The sequence below is a fragment of the Aphelocoma coerulescens genome, unplaced genomic scaffold (assembly GCF_041296385.1).
Source record: "Aphelocoma coerulescens isolate FSJ_1873_10779 unplaced genomic scaffold, UR_Acoe_1.0 HiC_scaffold_365, whole genome shotgun sequence".
In the NCBI taxonomy this organism is placed as follows: domain Eukaryota; kingdom Metazoa; phylum Chordata; class Aves; order Passeriformes; family Corvidae; genus Aphelocoma; species Aphelocoma coerulescens.
This window is the reverse complement of record NW_027183708.1, coordinates 75,471-97,721: the sequence shown is the minus strand read 5'-3', so window position 1 is coordinate 97,721 and position 22,251 is coordinate 75,471. Positions and strand designations below refer to the sequence as shown.

Sequence of the window (22,251 nt, the reverse complement as noted above, 5' to 3'; positions counted from 1 at the left end):
CCCAGGGGGGTGCGGCTTAGGCTTCTGAGCCGCCCATTGACCCATCCTCTGAGTCTGCCTCTTCGGGAAACTCGATCCAGTGGATGGGCTGGTGTAGTGGTTTGGTCCAAATACTCATTCCTGTTTACCTTGTGTGACATAAGAATGAGGAGAAACGCAAAGCAGGCACCAAACTTGAAAGAATATAAAGAAATTTATTAACAGACCTAAAAGAGGGAAAAAAAAAATAAAATCATACCACACCTTCAGAACACTTCTCCTCCCCCCCATCTTTCTCCCATCTCCCACTGACAATATAAAAAGACAACCCTTGGGATGTTCAGTCTGTTTACCACTTCCATAATTGTTCAGTCCGTTTAGGAAGAGGAGCCTCTCTTGCCCATGCTATGGAGAAATTAGCACAATGAGACAGCTGCCCGGGTTGGTTCTCTGCTCACATGTGAGTCCCTTCCCCCGACATGCAGCTTTTCCCACAACTGCTTTCGAGGGTCCACTCTTGAATTACTGGGGTACAAATTGAAGGTTGAGCCATTCAGAAACAAAAGTTCTCTTCAGCCATCTCTGGGAGCATTTCATCTCTAAGAACAGAGGCCCTAATCCTTCCCTGGGAGCAAAGGGTCCTCCTCATCTTCATCTCTAGGGCTATCTCTGGGAGCATCTCTAGGAACTGAGGTCTTCTCCTTTTCCATTTGGAGCAAAAGTCCTCATCACTTCCATCTCTCCCTGTTCAAACTTCTCCTCAAATTACAGCTGCTTCAGCATCTGCCTATCTCAGCGCAGGTGCTTTTGCTCACAAGTACAAGTTGAACACTCCACCCCCCCATGCCTTCATGAAATTACAACAGGTACTCTGATACATCATAGCTTTACAACAGAATATCAGCTTTAAGCATCTCGTCTTTCTTCTCCCTCAGGTTTTCAGCTCTTCACAGCACTAAAAGGGTTAATCTCACCTAGGCCTTGCAGCTGGAATTTTGCTTATCGCTGTTGGTCACACGATCTTTTGCCGGACAGCAGGGCAGCTTCAGCTGAATCTTGGCCGCACTGGAGAGGGGGAGCCGGGCTGCTCCGGCTGCCCATAGCAGGGCTGTGGGGGTGTTCCGCGGGTGGAACAGGGCCCACCGGCTCCAGGATGGCTGTGGCGCGGCCCGGCCTGGCCCGAGCAGGGCCTGGGCTGGGCCCGCTGGGCCCCCGCACAGGGCCCACAGCCTCCTGTCCCAGCAGCAGAAACGAGAGAGGGCTCTGCCTGGGGTGTGTCTATTCTTAAGTGTGGATCACAGAGGCCACAATTTTTAGTGGCTTCAAGAATTGTCCGTATTCAAACTGGCCAGCTGATAGGCTCTGTCAGGTCACAGAGGAAGCTGTAAGCACCCCTTTGCAAGAGCATCACTTCTGGGATTATGCTTTGCTAACCCATGACAGCTGGGATTGATTGGCATCACGCTGCCCCAGCCCCGCAGTGGGCTGGGTCACACCAACAATTTCAACTGTTTGTTTCCTTACCTGAGGAAAATCGGATGGATTTCCTGTCTTTTCTTCCAATTACCATTGTTTTCAAGAAGAGGATAAAAAGCTTGATGAGTTTTGTTTAATGGAAGCTGCGCTTAAGGGACCAACAAGAGCTGCAGAGATCCTTCTCATGTAATAATCCTTAGAGATAGTATAGATAGTTAGTATAGCAAAGTCCCTCTTCCAAACTGCCTGTCAAGCTGGTGGGAATCTTCAGAGAAGCAAAACGTGCTTTTGCTGATGTAGTTGCCCCTAACTAGGTCAGCCAATCAAATCAGCTGCCAAGGCAAGCTCTGCTGACTCTTGGAAAAGCTGTGGCTGCTTTGGGGTCTGAGTTTTTTGTTGGTATAGAAAAGTCATCTCTGCCTCTCTGCCAGGGCAGAAATTGCCACTGCAGAGTGGGCTCTGGGAGAGCATTTACAGATGTGAAAGAAGTAGGTGGAGCCTCATGTTTCCTTTTTCTCCAGGCTAAACTCCTGATAGCCACAGGAGGGAGACCAAAGCTGCAGCAGCCCAACCTATTCTCAGTTTTGCTGCGGCACTTCCTGAGCTGCTGCCTGCAGACAAAGGAGGAGCGGCTCTGGTCTGCCAAGGAGCTCCTGCAGGTAAAATGCAAAGGGGCTGCAGGTCAAACAGTGTCCGAGGATGGGCTCCTCCTCCACTGAAGCCCAAGGCATCAGATGAGCCCCCTTCTTCCTCATCTCCACTCTTGGTGCTTTTTAAATGAAAATGGTGAGGAATCCTAGGCTGGGCTGAGCTGGTAGGAACCTGTAAAGGTCATCTGGTCCAAACAGCCTGCAATGAGCAGTCCCTGCAATGAGGGACAACTTGAAAGAGATCAGGTTGCTCAGAGCCCCTTCCCACCTGACCTGGAATGTTTCCAGGGAAGGGACACTTACCAGTTCTCAGGACAACCTGTGCCACTGTTGCACTATGTTCCTTAGACCTACTCGGAGTAAATCCCCTTTTCATTTAAAAATATTACCCCTGCCTTTGAAGCACTGAGCTTGGAAAGTCATGGTTCATTGTTCTTGGTTGGTTTTTTTTTCCTTTGGGCAGCATCCATTTGTAACATCAGCCAAGCCTGCGTCCAGCCTGGCACCACTCATTATTTCAGTGAAGAGGTGGAAAGAGAAGAAAAGACTGTGACAATCACGTCAGGACTGTTTTCTCCATGACCAGCTTAGTGTAGGATTGTAGAGTAGGATTGCAGAGTAGGATTGTAGAGAAGGATGGCAAATAAATAAAGTTTCTGAAACCTCAACTCATCTGTAAGATTTCCTTCCTTTTTACCCTGTGAATGAGCTCAAGATTTCCTTCTCAATTGTCCGTTGTTTCTTAAAGGTGGAAAGTGACACTTATGGCTTCTTTGGTATGGTTTGTCAGTGGGGCAGGCTCTTCTTCATTCATCCTCTCCAGACCACACTGCCTTTGCAATACGGCACACTGGCCGGTTTTTGCCCAGCCATTGTGCTTGTAGTTGAGGCAGAACGGGCAATGGCATTTGCAGGCAAAAGCAGAGGAGGAGTTGTGCAGCCAAGACATCCTGTGCAGATGCAGGTGTTGAGCTGTGACTCGAGAGCATTGGGGATCCTGCCACTTGGATTTGTATCCCTAAGTGCAATCTCTTTGGCTCGGGGAGAGTCTTGCTCAGCTGAGAAAGCAGAAAGCTCAGCGAGGGTGCTCTGAAAGGTCTCGTCTGAGGCAGAGCTGTCAGCGAGCGTGAGGTGAGAGCGGCCCGGCCTTGCCCAGGCCGGAGCCCCAGCAGAGCCCACGCAGAGCCCAGAGCAGCCTGAGGCTGGGCAGAGGCAGGCTGGCAGGAGGCCCTTGGAGCTGCAAGAGGCAGCAGCCTGGCACTGGGTGCCTCTTCCTGGGAGCGGGCACATGGTCCCATCTCAGAGCCAAAGCGGCAGCTGGCTGCTGCCGAGGGAAGCGTAGCCGTGCTGGGCACAGCGCAGACTGGTGCCATTGGCCGTCTGGAGGCGGCCCAGGAGGAGAGAAAGGCAAAAGGCAGCCGAGGGCTGGTGCCCCGGCTAGGATTGCTACTCTTCTGCCGGCTGCCCTGGAAGTCCTGGGAAAGGTTAGCAGTGTGTGCAGCAGCCTGGGCACAGCGGGAGGGAGCCGGGCTGCTCCGCAGGCTCGAGCACGGGGCAGCGTCCTTCAGGCACGGCACTTCTGCCAGGGGCACCGAGGCCAACGGGAGGCAGCGACAGCTCGTCAGGTCAGATCTGCAGGAGCCAGTGCCTCACACAGCTCGGGGAGGAAGCGCCTGCAATCCTGCAGTTCTGCACTGAGTCAGAGCAAAGGTGTGGAATGCAGAGCGTTCTGCAGAAATATTCGGGGCCACCAGGCCAGCCTGCTTTGTGCTCTCCGGGGCACAGCAAGCAGTGCACCATGCAGCTCTGAGTTGCTGGCAGAGAGGTGTTAAAAAGGAACTCACTTTTGGATACAATTAAATGGTAACAAAGTCGTCGAAGCAAAGGAAAACTGCTTATGAGTAACGATTCCGTTGAGCCGGGTGTGTGCCTCCCTCCCCGAGAGCTCAACACACCCCCCCTCTAAGAAAATGGCTGCTTTTTAGACCCTTTCCCAGCCGGGACGGTCCCTGTCCCCTTTCCCAATGGGTGGGTACTAAGAAACTTAGGTGCTCTCCTGACCACCTTCTTTTCTGTCCCCTCCCCTCTCATCCTACTTCCTTTTTAGTCAGGTCTTCAACCCTGCCCCTCTCCCAGCTCCCAGCAACACCCAGCAATTTAACTAGAACAGCTCCAAACCATAAATCCAACATACATCCAACAATTTTCATTCTTTGACCTAAACCCCTTTTGGCTGCAGCAAAATATTACTTCCTCTCTCAGAGGGAATCGGGGATGTGCCTGAGGCTTGTGCTTGAGTAGTGAACTGATTTGGAAGGGAGCAGAAGGCTTTCAGTAGGCAATTTGTGTTTTCTTTATTACTTTGGGAAAGAAAGATGCAATGTGGCTTCACGCAGCAAAAGCACTTGCAGGGTGCAGTGACGAAATGTTGTGTTCAATTCCCAGGGAAGGAAGGTGTAAATGACCATCAGAGGAGAATTTGAGGAATGGGTGTTACGGGTTCAGGAGGACGCCCATGCCCAGAGAACTCAAGACCCAGTTAGAATTGCAAAGCAAATGAATTTTAGTAGTCACGTTAGCAAGAAATACATACCGGCGCCTGGCTGCTGGAAAAGCCACCGAGCAGGAGAAGGAGATAGAGCATGGCTCCTGAGTGGGAGGGGCAGAAGGGCAGGACTCCTTCAGGGCATCCCCTGGATAAAAATGGCGTGCATCATGTCGTCCTCTCCCCTCCACCCCAGGAGCACACCTTATATCTCCTCCTCAGGAGTGGCCAGTTTCAACATCATTTCGTCCAGGGCCAGCTTACGAGATGAGGTCACATTGGCCCATGATCATACTCCATGCCAACAATGGCTCCATTATGTATTGTTTCTCCTTTCCCAGGATGAGTTCCACCAGGTGACCGATACCTAGTTTCATTTCTAGAAGTTAGTCCCGCTAACTAACAATACAGTTGTCTTCTGCATTATCTTGTCGATGTGCAACACTGCGGACCAAACATGTCAGGCCTCAGATCTGTCTCCTATCCCTGACACATGGGGATGTTCCCCAAATGACCACCAGAGACCCTCAGGACACCCCTACTCTCACATCAAGAACTTCTGACAAGTGGTTTAAATATGTCAAATAGTTTGAAGTCATGTTTAGCCTGTGAGTTTCAGCAAAGTAATGAGTGTGTCTTAGTTCCATGGGTAGAAGCTAGTAAGTGAGATTGCTGGGTGTGCACGTGTTAGGGAAGTGATTCCCCATGCACCCAGCGCTGAAATCAAGTGACGCCCCCTTTCTAATGCTGAGCTGGCAGCAGGGATGGATCCCTGCTTGGTAACCTTTCATTGTGGTCACTTATATTGAACAGTAAAAAAGGTTGAAATGAAATATTTCAAGCCGTTTCCCTCTGGTTTCCCTTTTCTGGGGGCCAAAGCTCTGTGCCCCAGGTGGCCTGGGTGTGTGCAGAGAAATGCAGCCCCCACAAAGCCCTTGGTTTTCCCACAAGTCATCATCACTCCTTCCCAGGTGCGCCCAGCTCTGGCAGGAGAGAGAGAGCCCACGGCGCAGTGGGCACCGTGCCCTCCCAGCCGGGGCTCTCTGGCACAGAGCAGCAGCAGCGCCAGCACCTTTCAACCCGCTCCTGGCCTTGGCTTCAGCCGGGAGCCAGAAGCCTCTGGAAATCAGCACTGCCAGTTGCATTCCCAGCTTGGAGCAGCTCCTGCGGGTGGGCAAATCCTGCCCGTTCGACTGCTTCCATAGAGGACGAAAGGCAGAGGCAGAGATGTACCTACAGAGGGGACCAGGGCGTGTCCAATAAAAGTGCAAATGTGTGGGGAGATTTGTTAGGAATTATTACAGCTGTTATGCAATTAGTGCCTTCTCTCCTGGATCTGTGCAATGCTTTGGGCCATTTTCTTGGTCTAGTTTCCTTTGCTTTGGTCCCATCTCAGTGTTCACTTGGGGTACAGGCTGTAGGTGCTTGGGGCACGCTTTGAGTTACTCTTGGAGCCCTTGAACAACAGGGTTTGGCCCACGAGGGGAGTTTGTGCTGCTTTGTGACAGAGGAGAACTTCCCAGGCTATTGTGTGTTTGCTGCAGGGAAGCTTGGGTTGCTTTGCATCAATTCCCAGACCAACGCAGAGCAGCTGCTTTGTGATGTCAGGGCATGGTTGCCACGTTGTGGTGCTGTCATCAGAAGGTTGCCTTGGTGCACAGAAGGTCTCAGTGTCAGAGCAGCTCTTGGGCTTGCTCAGAGCAGGAGCATCCTCCTGGTTGAGGCCTTGTCAGGGGGCAGCTGCACTCTGACAGGAGCCTTGTTTTTTCTTGTGTTAGAGCACAGTCTGCAAACTTGCACAGCAGTGCTAAAATCATGGAGGCATTTGCTGCTGCAGTTTGCACTGTGTATGGCATTGGTTATTCTGCCTATTACCTGACTAACCTGACACGTGAGTAGAGGTTTTCCCTGGGTGTAACCCAACCTGGCTTGTGTAGGGCTTCCTGCTCTTTCTTAGTAACTGAGTTGATTTTGAAACAAAAAGACCATTAGGATGCCACTGCTTTGGTAAAGCTCCTGTCAACACGTTCAGCTCAAAAGAGGGTGTCTGTAGCCAGGGAGGTGCGGGCAGCATTTGCAAGGGAACGTGCAGGGGTTCCCTTCCCTCCACGGGAGAGTCTGTGGCAGCCGAGTCTGTCATTTCCTCAGGGTGCTGGGTCAAGCAGGACAACTTTGAAAAGGCAGCCTGGGAGGTGTTCTCAGAAGGCCTTCAAAGAACTCTGCAGTTCTGCCTGGAATTCAGGGAAAGCTTCTTTGTTTCTAAATTTTGTCATGAAAAGATTTGACTGTCTAACTCGACCCTTTAATGAGTGCTAAAATAGCGATTCTTTTTGCAATGAAGTGCAAACTCCCAAACAGTGAGTGTCTGCTCCTGAACCCCAGAGCTGCTCCTGGGCTGTTTCCCAGTCAAACTATGACATCTCAGGGGGGTTTGGGGGAAGGTTTTCTGGGCAACGGTTTTCAGTAACTTAATGGAATTAATGCATGCAACTTATTTTTTAAAAAAAGAACCTGAAGGAGAGGATAAAAAAGGCAGCTTTAGCTGTTGGGCAGAAGAGAAATATTGGGTGTTGAAGAACAATTTGCATTTTCTTGATCAAGTTTGTATTCATTTACTGGCAAAAGAGGCCAAAGCCTAGGCACAACCAAGAATATTGTCCTGCTCTCTTGCTGGCTGTGTGGAAGAACTGTGTCTGCTGGAGGGCTGTTGTGAAAAGAAAACCCTCTCTGTTTGGGTGGACTTGTTCTGCGGGATTAACCAGCACAGACGGTTTTTTCACAGCATCTGGTTCATTTTCCCTTCCCACTGCAGGTCACATGATCCGTGTATTCGTCAGTCCTGATCCTGAGGTGAGTGAGACAGGAACTTTTGATGTTCCTGGTGTTTAAGAACTGTGTAGAAATCTGTGAGCTTGGCCTGTGGCAGTAGAGTAAGGAGGCTGAGCTGGGTGGGCAGAAAGAAAATCCATGTTCATGTCTGCAGCAGCAATAGCAAAGGCATCGCTGTGTAATAGCTGCTTTTGCATTTCAGAGCTGTCTCAGAACTAAAAGCCCAGCTTTGCAGAGAGAACGTTGCTTACTGAGAGTAGCCAGGCTGCAATATCTAATTCAGAGCAATATGCAGTACTGTTGAATTAGCCCATTTTACTTTAGTTGGAGGCACTTGGAATCCCATTGCTATGCAAGGTTATGATTTCTCCTTAGTAGAGCTGGTTGTAGAGCTGAATAGAGATAAGGTTAGAAATGACATGTAACTGCCTGTCCCTCACACTCCTGCCTGTCCACAGAGCACAGAACCAACCTCAGGCTCTCCTCTGGCTCCCTCTGCTCCTGGAGAAGAGGTTGAAGAGGCTGAAGAGGCTGAAGAGGCTGAAGAGGAGAAAAATGTCCAGAACTCTCCAGCTGTGGTCAGTCATGAATCTGAACGTCCTGAGCCGGTAAGTGGCAGTTGTGGTTGGGGCTGTCTTTAGAGGAAATCAGAGCTGCAAGTTTCTGAGCGGCCAGCACTTGCTGATGGTGGCCGAGGATGCTGAGTGCTGGAGTCCTGGCAGGACCTAGCGATTCCCCCCAGCCAGTGAGAGCTGGAACACGGCCTTTGAGCTGTCATGTTCAGGCCCCAGCTTGCTGGGATTCCAAGAGGGGCAAACGTGAATCATGAAGGCTCCCCTGTCGCCAGAGGAGGGAGCGCTCCAAAGACACCGCTCTCAGCCTTGCCAGACACGTGGGGGACACGGTGGCCTGGAGAGCCATGTCCCACTGCACAGGCTGGCCAAGTAGCTGCTGGCACAAAAGCTGTTGATGTGAGCACACAAGTGCTTTGGGGTGGTTTGTCCACATGAGCTTCTTGGGTGGGCTGAGCTGGGAGTATTTCAGAGACACACTGGGGACGGGGAGGTGCTGCTTGAAGTCAGGGACTTTGGTGCCTTGGTTGCCAGGTTGTTCTCTGGCCTCTTCAGGCAGAGCAGTGAGGAGCAGAGCTGACAGGGGCTCTGAGTGCGCCTGTGTTTTTGCTTTTGATAAGCTGCAAAGAGATGGTTGTGTTGTGCACGGACCTGTGTGGGGCCACTCTTCTCCCGTGTGGCAAAAGAAGCAAAGTGCGCAGTTGGGAGCCCTTCTTCCGTGGCAGAAGCCAGAGGCTGCCATGTTTCTGCAGATACTTTCTGTTGTGAAGTCTGTTTTTAAAACTGCATTTGAAAACTGCATTGGAGCCTAGAGTGGGGGCAAAGATGTTGCTCTGAAGTAGGTGGCACTTTCATCTTTTTGTTTGTTGGTTTGTTGGTTTTCTAGGAGGAGACTCCCTGTCTTTTCTTTCTCGGCAAACAAAGGTGCTTTTACTCAACCTTTCCTGGACTTTTCTAGCACTGGACGAGATTCTGCTAGAATTTTAGCTTGCAAGCTGGCGGTTCTGGAAGTTGCAGTATTTTTGCATGAGAACACGTAGTTTGGGGCAAGGAGATTGGTGCAGAAGGAGCTGTTCTGGTGTCCGGCCAGCCAGCAGGGCCTTGCACATCACTCTCCGGTTAACAGCGCCCGTGCCTTTTGGCAGCCCAGGGGAGCAGAATGTGTTGTATTCCAGGTATGGGAATTCAGCAGGAAATCCACACCCTTGCATTCCAGCTGGTCCTCAGAGGTCAGAGGGTCTGGGAGGGGCTCAGCTTCATTTCTGAAGTGCAGCCACTTTAACATCATCAGTCTGGTTGAGTCCAAGAGAAGAACTTGCCCCAGTACAGATGCACAAAGAGTGCAGTTCCCAGTGCAGTGCCCTGGGTCTGATCGCATTCTATAAGGCCCTTCCTGCTCCAGGTTCCCCAAGAGTGTGGTTTATTGAAGCAACAGGAGAGCAAGTTCAGGATTGCTGCTGATCAGGGCACTGGCTACAGAGTGTTGATGTGTGTAGTGAGGGAAAGCATAGCATAGGAAAAGAGAGATGATAACAGTGAGATCGATCTGTCTATCTATCTATCTATCTATCTATCTATTGATCTATCTATCGATCTGTTTATCTAAATGAAACTTCCTGGCTCTGCTCCAAGGCAATTGGAGGTGCAAAGCTCACCTAAAGACATCCTTTCAGGAGAGGAGGAGAGACATGTTCCATCAAGCGATCCCGAGCAGGCAGAGATGTTTCCCCCTCCAGAGATGGTTGTTTTTTCCCCTCAGAGGTGTTTTCCTCCCCCTGTTTATCCGTGAAAGTTTGGTCTGTCCTATGGGTGTGGAGCAATCCCATCCTCTAGGTGGGGTTTGTTGACTCTGGTCAAACATGCATTACAGGACACATGGTTTCCATCACTGGCATCCTGAAGGGTGTCTAAGTTAATTTGTTAATTGGGCCTTCTGAGGGTCTCTGTTACTGCCGGTCAGAATTCTCAGTTGACAAAAGAGGGAGGACAAGAAACACCTTGGTTCCCCTCCATATACTGAGGTGGCCATAGAGGCCCTCTGACCTCCATTGGAGGCTCTTTGTTCGCATCCTCATCTCCTGAATAATCCAGGATTTGTAACAAGAGTGTAGATGTCAGAAAGGCAGGAATGGCAGTGCAGGCCTGAAGAGAACATGAACTCCAGAAGTGTCTCTCACAAGGAGCAAGCTCCCACAGGAAGCCACCTGCAGAGCCAGGGTGGGGCTGTGGGACAGGGCTGGGTGTCAGTCACTTCTGAAAGACAAGCAGGACACGGCAGAAGAGGAGCGAGGTCCTCAGCAGAGCCTTGAGAAATGCCCCACGTTCCCTGTCAGATGCCTAAGAGTCTGTTGGAGCTTCAGTCCCAGATGGAGCCTGACTGTAGTGCCAGTGTCACTTTGGAATCTGTGCCTCCCCGTGGGCAGAGAAGGACCCGGGAGAGCAGCAGCACATTGCTTTGGGAATGTGCGAGCCCATCAGTCTCTGAGTCCTGCCCCACAAATATTTTATGGGAAGTTGAAAGCCATCTTCTCTTGCTTTCTGCGCAGCTCCTTCTAGAGAAAGAGCATGAGCAGATTGCTCTATCAGAGATGCCTTGCCAGACTCGGCGAGAGCTGTTCCCAGCCCGAGAGCAGCTGCAGCAGCTCAGGCAGCAGGTGGAAGAGGCACAAGAGAATGGCCAGGTGAGCCTGCCTAGCCAGGTGACAGAGTGAAGGGCAGGAACAGGGACATAAAACGGAGCTCTTGGGACTGAGGAGGCCAGGAGTCCCACAGGCACTGAAAGCACAGAGACTTGTCATCTGCAGAGACCAGTGCTGGGACGGGAGGGTTCCAATGGAAGCAGAGCTGGGTAGGGAAGCAGAAGGGAGGGGCTAAATGAATGTGATTTTGAGGCAGAAAGAGGAAAAAGCTGAGCCTGATGGCAGCTGCCAGTCACTTGCTCTGCATTTGTGTGTACAGAACATCAAGGCAGAGCCACAAGCAGAGCTGCCCGAAGCCAAGAGTGACATCAAGGCAGCAAAGAGGAGGAGCAAGGAAGACATCAGAAGCATCCAAGAGGAGAAGAATCTCCATCAGCACAGGAGCGATCTACAAGAGCAGGTGAGTGTAAGAGCTGAAGCCACTCCACTTGTGAGACATCCTCTCTCTGCTTCTTTGCAGAACATCGACAAAGAGCTGCAGGCAGAGCTGCAGGAAACTGAGGCTAGGATCAAGGCAAGGGAGAAGAGGCTGGATGAAGGACTGAAAATCATCCGAGAGGAAATTAATCTTCTACTCCAAAAGCATGAGGCTCTAGAAAAGCGAGTGAGTGAAACAGAGAGAGCCGCTGCAGTCACCAAACTGGTGGTTTCTGCCCTTCTTGCTTTTCCTCTGCAGAGCAGCAGGCGGGTGGGGTGATGTCTCTGAGCGCCATCCTGCTGTGGTCTCTATCACAGCCACTCTGAAGGACACGTCCTGGGCTGCTGAATCTCAGCTGCTGCCCTGGACAGTGCGACTAGTCCTTTGGCCTTTTGGCCAGCAGTCATCCAAATGGATTCCTGCTGGCCTGTTCCTGCTCTCCTTGTTTCTTGAGGTGTTTTTGCAGGTCAGCTTGGTGACCCTGATGGATCTTGAAACAAGCTGTCTGTATCCCTTGTGAACCTGTTCTTTCCCTTTCCTCACAGTCGCTGACCCACGGCTGACAGGGATAAGCTGTAGTGTCTGACTGCTTTGTTGTGTTTGACTTGAGGTGGAAGTGTGGACATCTCAGCTGGCAGCCTGCAAAGACTTCCAGCAAGTGATTGGCCACAAAGAGCCCCAAGGCTGGCGTGGGGCACAGGAACTGTCCCAGCCGGACCTGCTGCAGCTTGAGCCCGTCCCGAAAATGGTGGAGGAAAAGAGGACTCCATGGGAGGAGGTAGAACATTAGAACAAGGAGATGCAAGTGTGTCCATAGCCCTTGGAGGGGGAAAAGAGTGCTTGGGAGGAAGTGGAATAGTCATTGCAGCAGTCATCCTTCAGAAAATCCATGAGAATGTTACAGGAATCTGGCCATGAACTCAAGTAAAATCAGCCTTTGGTTTTGACCCATCCGGTTTGAGAAGTGGACATGCAAAAAAATCCATTTTAAGAGCCCTGCATGTGGCTGACAGCATCTTCCTCTGGGCCTGCATTTGAAATGGGATCCCAGGGCAATCTCTGCCAGCCACACTTTCTGACACAACCTCATTTCTTGTCTCAGATCTACACAGGCTCTCGCATGGAACCTGCTCCTGCAGCAGCAGCAGCAGCAGCATTGTCTAAAGGAGCCTTTGCACCCCAGCCTGAGAAGTGGAGCCCGGGCAGTTTGCTCAGCTCCAACAGCGACACAGCTTCTTCCCATCAACAGGAGATGGAGGATGACCTCCTGGAGCTACTGAGTACGTCTTGTGTATTTCTTGTGTGAGGGACAGTGTATTGTGTGCATGTGTCAGCATAGCTGTGCCAAATGTTGCTCCGCAGTTTGGTGTCACAGGGACATTTAGGACTCCTCACAGGAAGTGCTGTGCTCCAAGGCAGCGAGGGAGTGCTCTGGGTGTTCCTGCTGCCTCTGAGCACAGCTCAGACTGCCTTGGCTTTGCCTGAGCTTCCCTCTCTGCTGAAGGCAGAAGCAGGGATTGTTCCTGCATCAGCTGTGACCTAGCAAATGATCTAGGCAAGTCCTCTGTGCTAGTGGCCAAACTGAACGGAATATTTGGCTTCCTAAATTCTCCTTAGACTCCTGATTTCTCAGCATTCATCAGAGCAAAAGACCTTCGCAGAAATTGTTTGGTTTTGGGGTTTTGTCTTTTGGTGGGTTTGTAAGGATTTTGGTTGGTGGTTTGTTGTTTTGGGGTTTTTTTGTGTTTGGTTTGGTTTGAGCCTTTTTTTTTTTTTTTTGGTGAAGTTGTTTTTTCTCCATCCTGAAGGAGCTCTTCTTCCTCATGTGTCTTATTGGTGTAATTTTGATGACTGTTACTATTACCACTACTACATCTACAGTTGGTTTTTATGACAATGCAACATTTTTGCCAATGACCACTTCTTTGAAAAAACATCAAGTGACAGCACAAATTGAGAGCAAGAGGTGTTTTCCACATGTCCCCAAAGAAAAAGCAGATACTTTATAACAATCCCTATTTAATATCCTAGTTTCATGCTTATAAGGATGTGTCCAAGAGACACATTGATGTGGCGTGGTCAGGTAAAACTGCACTGCAGGCATTTCTCAGGAGTGAGCCTCCAGCCCATCCACTGTCTATCCCTCAGATCCGTGGCACTTTTTCATCCCTGATTCCCAATCATTCCCGTGACTGTTAGAATGCCACCCGTTGGCCCAAGCCCTGCACAGCTCACTCTCTAGGAAAACACATGAAGCCCTTTGTGATTCTGCAGCACAGCCCATTGAATCTGCTTCCTGCCCATAACAGCTGCCAGTGCTGTGCTCTCAGGTAAGACCTGGGGGGGGCTGAGAACAGAGCCCAGTTGACTCTGTGTCTACCATCACCTGTTGGGACAAGAAGGGCATTGATGTGCACCTCGGTGTGTCTGATCTCAAAGCCAATCCTCTTGTGTCCTGAAAGGGGGCAAGAGCTTGGAACAGGGCTCGGTCTGGCTGTGGCTTCTTCCCAGTGCTTGTCAGTGCTCATCCTTGGGCCTTCCCAGCCCTGCTGTGGTACCTGCCCTGCCCCTGACGGCCGCTGCGACTGCAGAGGCTGGAGCCTTCCTCAGCTGAGAGAGTCCTGCTGCTGCCCGGCCGCTGCAGCGCGGAGCTGCCGGGAGGCAGCAGCCCCTCGTCTGGGCCGGCTTCTGCATGGCACGGCCTGGACTCACGAGAGGCTCAGCATCTCCTCTGGGCAGCTGTCCGTGCCACGCCGGCGCCCGAGGAGCACTGCTGTCCTTGCTGCCCGTGGCCGCTGTGCCGAGCTGGGAAGGCGGGGACGTGTGCGGAGCTGAGAGGGCGAGTCCAATGCCAGCGACTGATCCGCGCAGTCAGGGGGAAGACAAGCAGTGTGGTTCTTCACATGGGACACGGGCAAGGGCATCTTTGAACTCAGCCTGCCCATAACGGCTGAGCATCCTGATGCGGAAAGCCCCGTTGGTATTGGTCACAACGTGAGCTGCTCTGGTTTACAAAAAGAAAGGCATTCTTTTGGCAAGATGCCCTCCTCTCCTGCGAATGCATCTCTCTGTGCTTTGTTTCCTCTCAAGAGATCTCTTCAGAGGACTGTAGAAAATCAGTCTCAGTGCTGGCCATCTGTGCTGCAGAGCTGCCTGGCTTGTTGCTGTTGCTGTTGTGGTTCTTGTCGCTGTTGTTGTTGTTACCCAGATGACCACAAAAGGCTCAGAGCCCCAGAGAGTGGGGCTGCCTTTTGTATCTCCTGGAAGGTGGCATGTCTGCTTTCAAGTGAGCATCTTGCACTTTGTTTCCCTCAGGGAAAATGGTGAGCATGGAAAATCCGGTGATGAAATACACTGAACTGGAAAATATCGGCAGCGGGTGAGTCCAACCACAGTTTCTTCTACAAAACCATGGGCCAGCTGTTCTGCTGGTGGAATATCTATCAAGTGTCAAGTCAGGCAAGCTGCAAACATGTTCAGACACTGGGCTTAGATTGGCCCATCTCTCAGTGCTGGTCAGAATTTGTAAGTGTGGTCAGAAGGCATTGTCAAAGACATCTCCATGCTGCCACGGTCTTGCCTGCAGCAAGGAACAGGAGCTGGAAGATCTCCTGTCTCTCAAGTGTGGGACAGCTGTGTGTTAATTTCCTTAGCATTTTTGTATGTCTCAAAATCATACGGCCGCACTAATGAAAGGAGAATCTTGCTTGCCTGAAAGAGCAGCCTAGCCCTTGGTAGCTGTCAGATAACAGTTCTCAGGAACAGTTCTTTCCAAGAGGTTGCTGAAGGAAATACTCAGTGGTCAGGATTAGAACCACACAGTTTAGAAACGGAAACTCAAGATGAAAGAATAAGCTCTCTTTTTGAGCTGAGGCACTAAAGCCCAAAGCTTCAGGAACAGGCCCAGTGCCCATGCACTGGAGAGGAAAATGCATCATGTGCCCTCTGGCAGAGCCCTCATGCCTCCTGCAGGTTTTAGGCACTTAGAGCAGAGATCTCCTGTCCGGGCTGGCTTTCACGCCAAGATCTAAACAGCTTCTCCTTTCTTTGCTGCTGTTTTGTTTCTAGGGGTTTCGGAGAAGTTTGCAGAGCATTCGACAATGCCACAGGAGGAGAGGTAAATGTCAACAGTCCCTGCAGATTCTGCAGCTCTTGAGGGCTTTCCCCTCTGGTGTGAGTTGTGGCTGGAGCTTTGGGTCACCGGGAGAGCTGTGCTGCAAAGGCACAAGAAGCACAGACTGGTGCCAGCCTGCAAAATACATTTGGGACAGTCTTTGTCCTTCTCAGCTGCCAGAAGGAAGGCAAGGAGAGCAGTGGTTCCTTTTGGAGAAGGAAGTGCTCACTCACTCTCAGTGGCTAAAACAAAGGTGGTGCCTTAGAGCATCTCACTGCTTTCTTGTGGCTACAGCTTCAGAGTCCTGAATTCTCATTTCTGGCTGCCAGCAAATACATCTGAACCTTACTGGTAGTTCCTTAGCAACCTGCAGTGCTGCACTTGGGAACTGCACGTAGGGAGGGATCTGCAAGGCGTCCCTAAGAGCCCTAAGCCCTGCTTATAGCCCAGGATGTATCCATAGAGTAGCAAGGCTTGGATTACTTCTCTGGATCCCAGGCAGAGCAGCAGAGGGTGTGGGCAGAGCTTTGTGGGTGATAGTTGAGACACCATTGTTACCAAGTGGACAAGGCAAAACGTCAGTGGCCATGTGTCCTGTTTCTGGCCCACAAGGGAGCGGAGAAATGGGCTGTTGGAATGTCAGTTCCTAATTACTCCAGTGTCTAATCACAAGGCACTTTGGCACAGCTCAGCTGTGTCATTCCAAAATCACTCGCTCCATGTGTGTTGTGGTCTCGTGCCACCAACTTCTCAAGGTACTGATTGTCATTGTCATTTTAGGTGGCCATAAAGAAAAGTAGTCTGCAAGGACTGAGGAGGAAGGAAGTAACTGTCAATGAACTCATGATCATGAAGATGAATAGGAATCCCAACCTGGTCAACTATTTAGACAGGTGAGTGGTCGTGGTCTTATCCCATGAATGTTTGTTTACCTACTGCAAGCATGAGAGGTCAAAAACCAACTTTGGTCTGTGGCAGAAAATAGAGCCGTTAATTACTGATCAATTATTATTTCTCTTCTCATCTCCAATGGATGGGAAGAGAGTGCATTTTGTCTGCATTAGTCTTCCCTGGCACACATCGTTTACAATTCTTCAAAAGCCTGCACCAGTGCTATCTTACTAAGTCAATACCCTCTAAGTTCACTGCCACCACGTTGTCTTGGGGCTTGATTTTTCTCAAGAGTCTTAAATGCTGATGAACCATCCGAGAGAGGATTTCCCTTGGACTGCAGCCCCTCTTTTCCATTGCTGTGCATGCCAGGAAGACTAGGTGCTTTTTTTCCATAAACACCATGTGTGACAGCTTTTTATCTGGGCTGTTAGTAAACTGTGTTTTTCACTTGCTGGCCATCTAAGACATCTCCTTTTTCACAGCTGTGCCTTTCTCCTTGACACAGCACAGACCGCAATCACTGCACAGCCTAGAGGGAACGTCTATTCCTTTGAGTCTGTCCTCGTTTCAAAGGGACCTGGAAACAAGAATCAATCGTTGTCTTTTCCAAACAGTGGCGTAGCCATGCACGTTCATCTCCATGGCCTCATTTCCTTCTTTCAGCTACCTTGTGGATGATGAAGTCTGGCTGGTGATGGAGTACATGGATGGAGGCACTCTGACTGATGCCATCTATGAGATGTACATATCTGAAGATGAGATGGCAGCCGTCAGTCGGGAGGTCAGGGATCCCACCTGTGCTTCCGAGGGCTTGGGCAGGATTGTCTGGGAAACAGGGGCTGAGAACTGGAGGGATTCCATGTGCCAAACTTTGCTTCTGTGTGGCTGCTATGCTATGGGGAAGCGGGGGAACTGCGTGGCAGTGTGCCTGCACTCCCTGTACTCTGTTCTTGTACTCTTATCTCCTGCTGTTGCATTCTCACTCTGTCTCTTGTATTTGTAGTTGCTGTTCTCCACCTTGCCTCTCTGAATGCTTGCCTGGAGCCTGTCTGCACGGCATTCCTTGCCTGTAAAAGCAAAAGTGCTGGTAGCAGAATTGGAAACTAATGGTAAAAGGGACTCATTTCTCAGAGTCCTCAGCTGAAAAGGGTAATAGTGCACCCAAAATGCTGTTTGCTTCTGAAAGGCGACTCATGTGATACTTCCAAGTCTGTGCTGAGGCCAGCAAGAAAACCTTTGCCATGCAGCCTCCCACCCAAAAGTGAGCCGCTTCACAGCAAAGGGAGGGACTCTTTCTTTCTTGGCAAAGCCTTGCTTGTCCTCTGGATGAAGAAAGCACATCCACTGCAGCAGCAGTCATTCTGGCTGCTTTGCAGAGGACAGTCTAGAACAGCAATTCCCGTTGGCTCTCTCAAAAGCTGACGTGCCTTCCCTTAGAAAGGTAGTGTTGGAGCAGCAAGCTCTTCCTCTCAATGGCTCTGTGTTCTGCCATTGCACTCTATTCCCCTGGAAAGGGAATCTTTTAGAGCTGTTTCCTTTCTTGTGGGCTCAAATCACACCACTCATTTTTATCCTCCTGTCTCTGTTTTCTCTCTCAGTGCCTGCAAGGACTGGATTTTCTTCACTCAAACCATGTCATCCATCGAGATGTGAAGAGCAGCAACATCCTTCTCAGAACTGACGGCTCTGTCAAGCTGGGTTGGTATATTCTTGGCCAGGCAGAGCGTTCCGGGCATGTGGGGTTTGGGGCTGCTTTTGAGTGACTGCCAGTTCCCCCAAAGTGGTGCTGCTGGCAGTGCAGGGACCCCTGCAGCGAGCTGAAGGCACAGTTGCAACGTGCACAGAGGTATGGCGAGGAAAAAGCCGTCCAGAGTGGCACTGGTTTGGGTCTGTGTGTGTCCCTTCCAGAGGGAGGGAGCTACAATCTAAAGGTTCCAGGGAATAAAAGCCACTTCTGGGGGCAGGATTAAAAAATTTAAAAAGCAGCCACTTCCGTGTTTCCTTGGCTAAAGTCCTGAGGAAACAGAGCAGGGACGGATTTCCAGGAGATTCAACAGCGCTTTCTCAGACTTACAGTGGGGAGTTCTTTTGCTTGGTTTCCTAATTGTACAGAACTTTTTTGTTCTCCTCAGCTGATTTTGGCCTCTCTGCTCAGCTCACCCCTGAGCAGAATCTAAGGAGCTCAGTGGTCGGGACGCCTTGGTGGATGGCGCCTGAGGTTGTGCTAGGTCAACCATATGGCCCCAAAGTGGACATATGGTCTCTTGGAATTGTGGGATTCGAAATGGTGGAACGAGAAGCTCCTCACTGGAATGAAAGTCCTACCTCGGTAAGGAGCAAATACTCACTGATCCCTCTGTCTTTTTCACCTATCCTGTGTTCTGTCCTCCATCAGACAAAATCCCATTGCCGTCTGCTGGCACTGCTTCCACCAAGGTCCCCTTCTAAAAATGGCCCTGCAGCACATCAGCATCTGCTGTAGTTTTGGTTGCATCGGTGGGGGAACTCAGGCCCTACCACATGCAAACACTCTCCATTCTCAGGCAACACTTTCCTTTGGGTTTTAAGTTGTTCCAGCTCGTCTGTCTGTGTAGATGTCTCTAATAACACAAAACACACATCTCAGAGCTGGTGTTACATTTCCAGAAAAGAAGGAAAGAAACCCAAACCAACAAAGTTTCTAAAACAGTGGTTTTCTAGAGAAGAACTGCACTCCCTGTACGGTTTCTTGTCACTTGCCTAAAACCTGGGCATGAGGGTGTAAAGGCCACATAGTGTCTTCTGCTTCTTGTGCAGTGTTGCTGAAACACTTAGTGACCATATTTCTGTCATAGCCCAAGCCACGTTCTCCATGTGACCAAGCTGCAGCCTGGTGACTCGGAGAGCCTGCCAAAACCTCCCATTTGTTACCTGGCACTTTCTGGGATGGGCACATCTTTAATGCATTGACTTGAGTATCCAGAAAAGCAGAGGGCTACCATAGGGATAGCATTTCTCCTTCTGCTGATTTGACCACGAAAAGTTTTTCTTTTGCCACATCAGAGAAGCTGGAACTTGCAGACTGCTGCGAGACAGAGCTGCAGGTGGCTCCTGTGTGCCCAAACAGGCATTTTCATCCCAATACGTTTCTGCATGCATCTTAACGTGTCTGTGTTGAATGCGAGGTTCCAAATGTTTCTTTCCTTACCTGAGCAATAACTCCCTTTTCTATAATAATACTTGAAAACAGTTAGAGCAAAGTCCCTCTTCCAAACTGCCTGTCAAGCTGGTGGGAATCTTCAGAGAAGCAAAACGTGCTTTTGCTGATGTAGTTGCCCCTAACTAGGTCAGCCAATCAAATCAGCTGCCGAGGCAAGCTCCGCTGGATGCTGGAAAAGCTGTGGCTGCTTTGGGGTTTGGGTTTTTTGTTGGTATAGGAAAGTCATCTCTGCCTCTCTGCCAAGGCAGAAATTGCCACTGCAGAGTTGAGCTTAAACAAGGGGCTCTGGGAGAGCATTTACAGACTTGAAACTGATGCCTGGAGTGGCTACCTAAAACCAGAGACTAGACAAGAATAAGAGAATCAAAATAGGTATTTATTTGAACAGCCTTCAAAGATACAGCCTGGGCAGTCAAAAGGCTACATCCAAGATGGACCCTGGGTCATGAGTTCTTCACAGTTTTGTAAGCTTGGTCCATTTCCATAGCAGGGTTAATTCTCCAATTATGAGCCCAGTAATGATGTAATTAGCCCAAGTTTGCCCCTCTTCAGAGGCTTTGAGTTCACACATTTTGGGCCCTGGGACAATCGGAGTGTCCTTGGAGAGCAAACCTAGAGAGGCTTTGTTATGTCTAACTAGCACGAGAGAACAGTAGCTAACAGGCCACACAAAACTTCCGAGCTACACACTAGGCAGTACAGGACTTGAAAAATAGAAAAGTTAAAACCTAAGGCATCAAAAGAAGCAGGTGGAGTCTTGTGTTTCCTTTTTCTCCAGGCTGAACTCCTGATAGCCACAGGAGGGACCCCACAGCTGCGGCAGCCCAACCTGTTCTCGGCTTCTCTGCGTCACTTCCTGAACTGCTGCCTGCAGACAAACGAGGAGCGGCGCTGGTCTGCCAAGGAGCTCCTGCAGGTAAAATGCAAAGGGGCTGCAGGTCAAACAGTGTCCGAGGATGGGCTCCTCCTCCACTGAAGCCCAAGGCATCAGATGAGCCCCCTTCCTCCTCATCTCCACTCTTGGTGCTTTCCAAATGAAAATGGTGAGGAATCCTGGGCTGGGCTGGCAGGGACCTGTAAAGGCCATCTGATCCATGTGGTGTGCAATGAGCAGGGATATCTTGAAAGAGATCAGGCTGCTCAGAGCCCCTTCCCACCTGACCTGGAATGTTTCCAGGGAAGGGACACTTACCAGCTCTCAGGACAACCTGTGCCACTGTTGCACTATGCTCCTTAGACCTACTCAGAGTAAATCCCCTTTTCATTTAAAAATATTACCCCTGCCTTTGAAGCACTGAGCTTGGAAAGTCATGGTTCATTGTTCTTGGTTGGTTTTTTTCCTTTGGGCAGCATCCATTTGTAACATCAGCCAAGCCTGCATCCAGCCTGGTGCCACTGATCCAGTCACTGAAGAAGTGGAAGGAGGAGGAGAAAAGATTGCAGTGGCAATCCATCCATTCAGGACTATTTTCTCCATGACCAGCTTAGATGAGGATTGTAGAGTAGGATTGTAGAGTAGGATTGCAGAGTAGGATTGCAGAGTAGGATTGTAGAGTAGGATTCTAAATAAATAAAGTTTCTGAAACCCCAACTCATCTGTAAGATTCCTTTCTTTCTCACCTTGTGATTTAGCTCAACTTTTCCTTCTCAATTGTCCGTTGTTTCTTAAAGGTGGAAAGTGACACTTATGGCTTCTTTGGTATGGTTTGTCAGTGGGGCAGGCTCTTCTTCATTCATCCTCTCCAGACCACACTGCCTTTGCAATACGGCACACTGGCCGGTTTTTGTCCAGCCATTGTGCTTGTAGTTGAGGCAGAAAGGGCAATGGCATTTGCAGGCAAAAGCAGAGGAGGAGTTGTGCAGCCAAGACATCCTGTGCAGATGTAGGTGTTGAGCTGTGACTCGAGAGCACTGGGGTTCCTGCCACTTGGATTTGTATCCCTAAGTGCAATCTCTTTGGCTCGGGGAGAGTCTTGCTCAGCTGAGAAAGCAGAAAGCTCAGCGAGGGTGCTCTGAAAGGTCTCGTCTGAGGCAGAGCTGTCAGCGAGCGTGAGGTGAGAGCGGCCCGGCCTTGCCCAGGCCGGAGCCCCAGCAGAGCCCACGCAGAGCCCAGAGCAGCCTGAGGCTGGGCAGAGGCAGGCTGGCAGGAGGCCCTTGGAGCTGCAAGAGGCAGCAGCCTGGCACTGGGTGCCTCTTCCTGGGAGCGGGCACATGGTCCCATCTCAGAGCCAAAGCGGCAGCTGGCTGCTGCCGAGGGAAGCGTAGCCGTGCTGGGCACAGCGCAGACTGGTGCCATTGGCCGTCTGGAGGCGGCCCAGGAGGAGAGAAAGGCAAAAGGCAGCCGAGGGCTGGTGCCCCGGCTAGGATTGCTACTCTTCTGCCGGCTGCCCTGGAAGTCCTGGGAAAGGTTAGCAGTGTGTGCAGCAGCCTGGGCACAGCGGGAGGGAGCCGGGCTGCTCCGCAGGCTCGAGCACGGGGCAGCGTCCTTCAGGCACGGCACTTCTGCCAGGGGCACCGAGGCCAACGGGAGGCAGCGACAGCTCGTCAGGTCAGATCTGCAGGAGCCAGTGCCTCACACAGCTCGGGGAGGAAGCGCCTGCAATCCTGCAGTTCTGCACTGAGTCAGAGCAAAGGTGTGGAATGCAGAGCGTTCTGCAGAAATATTCGGGACCACCAGGCCAGCCTGCTTTGTGCTCTCCAGGGCACAGCAAGCAGTGCACCATGCAGCTCTGAGTTGCTGGCAGAGAGATGTTAAAAAGGAACTCACTTTTGGATACAATTAAATGGTAACAAAGTCGTCGAAGCAAAGGAAAACTGCTTATGAGTAACGATTCCGTTGAGCCGGGTGTGTGCCTCCCTCCCCGAGAGCTCAACAC

At 50.7% G+C, this 22,251-nt stretch overlaps 1 protein-coding gene and 1 long non-coding RNA gene across 2 annotated transcripts; both read left to right on the top strand.

The window, feature by feature from the left end:
* Nucleotides 1-1,495: 1,495 nt before the first annotated feature.
* LOC138101619 (uncharacterized) lies at nt 1,496-2,760 on the top strand. The gene is made up of 3 exons (XR_011147220.1): nt 1,496-1,641; nt 1,977-2,114; nt 2,569-2,760. It is a non-coding gene; the product is annotated as an uncharacterized lncRNA (long non-coding RNA).
* Nucleotides 2,761-6,465: 3,705 nt separating this feature from the next.
* LOC138101624 (serine/threonine-protein kinase PAK 3-like) lies at nt 6,466-20,903 on the top strand. Its single transcript, XM_068999390.1, has 14 exons — nt 6,466-6,541; nt 7,987-8,087; nt 10,598-10,732; nt 11,010-11,354; nt 11,779-11,946; nt 12,271-12,448; nt 14,484-14,547; nt 15,237-15,285; nt 16,063-16,175; nt 16,840-16,957; nt 17,775-17,874; nt 18,309-18,505; nt 20,154-20,291; nt 20,726-20,903. Exons 1-14 carry the CDS (start codon nt 6,466-6,468, stop codon nt 20,852-20,854), a joined length of 1,911 nt encoding a protein of 636 aa, XP_068855491.1. The 3' UTR covers nt 20,855-20,903.
* The last annotated feature ends 1,348 nt before the right edge of the window (nt 20,904-22,251 follow it).

What these genes read in the sequence shown, in the direction of transcription:
- LOC138101624 (XM_068999390.1), top strand. Translation starts at nt 6,466, where the DNA reads ATGGAGGCATTTGCTGCTGCAGTTTGCACTGTGTATGGCATTGGTTAT. An exon ending in TTACCTGACTAACCTGACAC is followed by an intron (nt 6,542 to 7,986) that starts GTGAGTAGAGGT and finishes CTGCTCCTGGAG; the next exon opens with AAGAGGTTGAAGAGGCTGAA. An exon ending in TGACCTCCTGGAGCTACTGA is followed by an intron (nt 12,449 to 14,483) that starts GTACGTCTTGTG and finishes TGTTTCCCTCAG; the next exon opens with GGAAAATGGTGAGCATGGAA.